Here is a 4,642-nt window from a genome sequence, read left to right as displayed (position 1 = left end):
AAAAAAAAAAAAAAAAAAAGGAAACTGCTTAAAAGAAGAATAATAAAACTTATAAAAATTGAAAAGGTCACTAAAACTGTGCAGCAGTGTAGTTGGCGGCGTACGCAGAGATATGCTATAATGCATGATATTAAATTTAAAATGCTTGTGTACAGGGGAGCCTCGTTTGTAAGACCGCCCCTTCGACGCGGCCCATTCGACTTGGTCGCTTTTCACCTAACGGATGCAATACAGTCAGACGCACCGCACCGTCAACCTTTTTTCCTGTGGGGCAAATGCGAAAATGTCGTGCACACGTCGCGCTGGCCCAAGTGATTCTATCCATCCATTTATTTTTTTATTTCACCACTTTATTATTTTTTTTTTTACTGCTTCATTTAGCTTCTACTAAATATGCTTGCTGGCACAAAGGACGAACGGTTCTGCCACGATGCAGCCACAATGCCTCCACGATGCAGCTACAGTGCCGCCACGATACAGCTACAATGCCGCCACGATGCAGCTACAGTGCCGCCACGAAGTTGTAGCCATTTGGGAGAGCCACCCCTCTTCCTTTACTTTCCCATTGGTACTAATTCCAAAAAAAAAAAAATTAAAACAATAAATTTCCTCCTGTCTGCTGCACCATGGCGTCAATGACGTCTCCATCTTCGATGCCCAATTGGTCTGGTGTATTCTCTCCGTGAATTCTATCTCCGTCGTATAAAAAACGTACTGCGGAAAAAGGGTGGCATGGGAAAAAAACAAGTGGTTGGGGTGTAACGCAAGGGGGAGGGAGGGGAATTCACCATCACATCATGCATAAAGTTAAGCAAACATACTGCACGAAAATGCGCAATGTGCCCGCATTTCGCGCGTTATTTTCAAGAAAAGGATGACGATGTGGTGGTGATCGTCGTGAGGGGAAACATACCTGCCTCCATGGACTGCCCCAGGCGATTGCAGTAAACCTCCATCAGTTTCTCTAACTTCGTTTTCCTTTTTATTTTAAAAAAAACTTCAGCGCCATCAGGGGATCTAACCTTCACTTGGATATGTTCCCCTTGGCTGTTGGCCGCTCCACTGGCGTTGTTCGCTGCTGAGGATTCGTCCGCCATGTTGCTGGTCTTCTCGGGAGTATGTTCGTGTTGGGGGGGACGGAGTGCTTTATGTGTACTGGTGTGTGCTTTTGCCAAAAGGTTCCTTTACAACGTACTCGTCTTCGCAGGGGGGTTGGTTCCTACACATCCGCGGAAGTATGCCTACCGTGAAAGCTTCTCCTATGCGCGCCACGCCTGCTGGTATGGTATGTGTGTTTTTTTGGGGGGGATGAGCTGGTTGTGTGATTGCTCCGGATTTGTAATGCATGTTGGGGAGGGGGAAGAAGGTAAGCGAATTCACGCAGCTATGTATAAGGGCACTTACACGCATAGGTCGATCGCAGAAAGGGGGAAGGAGGGGATATATATTTCTCGCGCTTTTCTTAAGCGTTTATTCCGCTTTTCTTTGGGGGACTTAAAATGGATATAAAATTCCCCCCTGAAAAGGTACAATTTGGGATGCGTACGGGTGACTATTTATCCTCTTTTTCTCAATTTTGCTAAAATGAACAATTTGGGCGAAGCAATCGGGGAATGAATATACAAAGGGGGGGTAAAGGAAAAAAAAAAAAAAAAAAAGAAAAAGGGAAAACGGGAAAAAGAGAAAAATGGAAAAAAGAAAAACAAAAAGAAAAACAAAAGGAAAAGGAAAAAGAAAAAAGAAAAAAGAAAAACAAAAGGAAACCCAGCAGGCAGGCACTAAATATGCGTATACGAGCGCGTGGAAGTTTTGAGAATGCCGGCCGAGTGGACGGTTTATGGGAGTTCGCCAGAATTCTGGCCTGGCGGGAGGGAGGTTCAGCCCGAGTGGGGGGGAAAAGCTAGTGGGGAGTGCGCGTTGTGCAAAAGTAAATCGAAAAAGGGCCTGCCTCTCTGCTTTGCGACGCATGGGTGGAAGGTGGGAAAAAAAAAAAATGCATACATTGGTACGTGCTGCATAGATAATACATACGTGACATCCATACATTTGCAATCGAACGTGAGCAGTTAGCAAACGCAAGCATACGCTACTGCGGCTAAGCTAACGCGCGGCTACCTTTTTTGGCTTCCAGCGAAAACGCTCGCCAAACCAAAAGGGAATGAAAAAAAAAAAAAAACGCCCCAGTGAGCCATTCGAGGAATTTTTTCATACTCTGTGTGAACACTTAAACGGAGGGCCACCCCTGCAGAAAATCACATTATTTTGTTTCTCTTAATTCTTTTTGCCTTTCTCCTTTATTGCAATTCTCCTGTATCGATAGAGAAGCGTTACTCCTTTTTTTTTTTTCTTTTTTTTCCGATTCGATTGGCAGATCACAGGTGGGAAAGGAGTTACATAAAAATGCAGTCCCATTTTTTTGACACGTCGAGAATTATTTATCCTGTAAGAAGTCTCCCCCGTTTAGTGGCTCATATGAGGGGAGGGATGTCTTTCATTCATTTATCATTCATTTGTTCATTTATTTATTATTCATTTATTCATTCATTCATTCGTTTTTTTTTTTTTTTTATTTTCCCCACACTTTTGCATACACACACAAATGCGTTGCTATCAAGTTGGGTGAAGTGCAGGGAGACGTGGTCAGAGCTGAAAGCGCAAAAAGGGAGAGTACGTTAAACTTACCATCCCGTCTACAACTCCCCTGTCCTGTTTATTCAAACTTTTCGCAACTGCAATGATTGATAACCACCCCTGGTTGATGAAATCGTATTTTTATTATGCTCTTGTTTGTTGGGTGCAGGTGGATAAAAAAGGAAAAAAAAAAAAGCTGCAATTTTGTACGTACTGGCGTAACATGCACAAAAAAAAAGGGAAAAAAGGAAAATCACGCAGGGCACACCCCACACATGAGACGTCTTACGCATATCACAACGCGGTTGTCGTTTACCCCTTGTGGCACTGCTTCCTTCGTCAAAACATGGCTATACATTCTCTTCACTAACCCGTACAGCCTCTTGCCCCAGGAAAATGGCACTGTTCCCAATTTGATATGTACACGTGGGAATATATCACCCCCCCCCGAAGGAGTCCTCTCACCAGGTGGTGGGAGGAGAAACACTCCAGCTGTTCACTATGTATTTGTGACATCTTAAGTCGCCTGGCTCGCCTCCCGCTCGATCTGCAAAAAGGGGAAGAAGCAAGTTCACAATGGGTTGTAAGCCCCTCTGTGCATTGCCATATCAGCCGCTACTACGGCGCACGCTTATTCACACACACACACACGCACACAAAAAAAAGCATTACACTTTCGTGGGTTTGCAAATATTGATCCTTAAGGTTGGATAGCTTGTCTACGAGCTTTTTTCGGAGTTCCTGAAGTGGGGGGTGTAGAAATGGGACGTGGTGAGACAGCTACATGGGATCGCTCTCACATTCATCTTTACGATCACGTTTCTGTTCATGCTTGGGAACCCAGTTTTTTTTTTTTTTTTTTTTTTTTTTTTTTTTTTTTTTCCTACCACCAAGTGCGGATTGTGCTTGTCGTACTGGGCCATCTCCTCCTTAAGTTCGTTTTTGAGCTCTTCTCGTGGTTTTTTGATGAAACTGCAGGGGGGGGAGGAAAAGGATATCAGCCGTTGATACGTGGCGGTGTAGCTGTGTAGCGGTGCAGAACGGTTCGATTGGAGAGATGCCCCACACAGTGGCTCCCTTCACCGATGGGGCTAATTCACGGTGAGTGTTTTCCCCATCTCCTTGCGCCTACATTTTGGACACCTTCCTGAAGCACTCCTGCTGTTCCGTGGTGCTATCGATCTGAGGGAGGGGGGAAGTGCGAATGTTGAGATGGGCCTCTTCGGGGGGAATCACTCCTTGGTAGCAACTCCTGGGTAGCAACTCCTGGGTAGCCACTCCTAGGTAGCCACTCCTGGATGGCCACTCCTGGATGGCCACTCCTAGATGGCCGCTCCTCTGCGCGCCCCACCGTTTCCATGGACGCCTCGCACTTCTTCCTGAAGTACTGCTCACTGGCCAAGATGCCCTTCAGCCGGTTGTTCTGTTGCAGGGTTATTTCGATCATCTTCGATATTTCCTTCAACTGTGGGGAGGCGTTGGACGAGCGGGATGGAAAGTAGGCGGGTTGGCAAATTGGCGGGTTATCCGGTTAGCCGTTAGCCGTTAGCCGCTAGCCCTTAGCAGCTGATCAGGTGAGCAACGAGCGCTTTCGCACTGCAGTTGGTGAGCGCATGCCGGCACAGGGGACCACACGTACACTAACAGGTAAAGGCCCATGCAGGAGCACATGTGTGTCGCCCGTCACCCGCTACCCACTCCTTGGGATGATTTTTTTCCCCTTACCCGCTTCAACAAATTCACGTGATTTTCACTCATTGACGTCATTTTGCCCTCTCAAATGGAAGTAAAAAAATTAAACAAAATAAAACAAAGTAAAACAAAGAAAAACAGAATAAAATAATATAATATAATATAATATAAGATAAGATAAAATAAAATAGAAAGGGGAGGGTCTCCGAAGGATGTTCCAAAAGGGAGACTCACTTTTGTGTGCCAAAAGTGGGAGACTCTGTGTTGGGGAATTGTTCCCTTCTCTCACTTCGCTGATTATTTACGTAGCGAAAAAAAA

General features: G+C 45.4%; 2 protein-coding genes across 2 annotated transcripts; both read right to left on the bottom strand.

The window, feature by feature from the left end:
• Positions 1-592: 592 nt before the first annotated feature.
• PCYB_103580 (ubiquitin-like protein) lies at positions 593-1,097 on the bottom strand (the record flags this gene model as incomplete). Its single annotated transcript, XM_004222907.1, has 2 exons — positions 593-714; positions 914-1,097. 2 exons carry the CDS (start codon positions 1,095-1,097, stop codon positions 593-595), a joined length of 306 nt encoding a protein of 101 aa, XP_004222955.1.
• A 2,051-nt stretch (positions 1,098-3,148) lies between these two features.
• On the bottom strand, positions 3,149-4,398 carry PCYB_103570 (hypothetical protein; the record flags this gene model as incomplete). Its single annotated transcript, XM_004222906.1, has 6 exons — positions 3,149-3,178; positions 3,304-3,372; positions 3,519-3,603; positions 3,764-3,813; positions 3,983-4,096; positions 4,357-4,398. The coding sequence occupies 6 exons, from the start codon at positions 4,396-4,398 to the stop codon at positions 3,149-3,151; spliced, it is 390 nt and encodes a 129-aa protein (XP_004222954.1).
• Between the last annotated feature and the right edge of the window lie 244 nt (positions 4,399-4,642).

This window comes from Plasmodium cynomolgi, chromosome 10 (assembly GCF_000321355.1).
Source record: "Plasmodium cynomolgi strain B DNA, chromosome 10, whole genome shotgun sequence".
Classification (NCBI taxonomy): domain Eukaryota; phylum Apicomplexa; class Aconoidasida; order Haemosporida; family Plasmodiidae; genus Plasmodium; species Plasmodium cynomolgi.
This window is presented reverse-complemented; position numbering and strand designations above follow the sequence as displayed.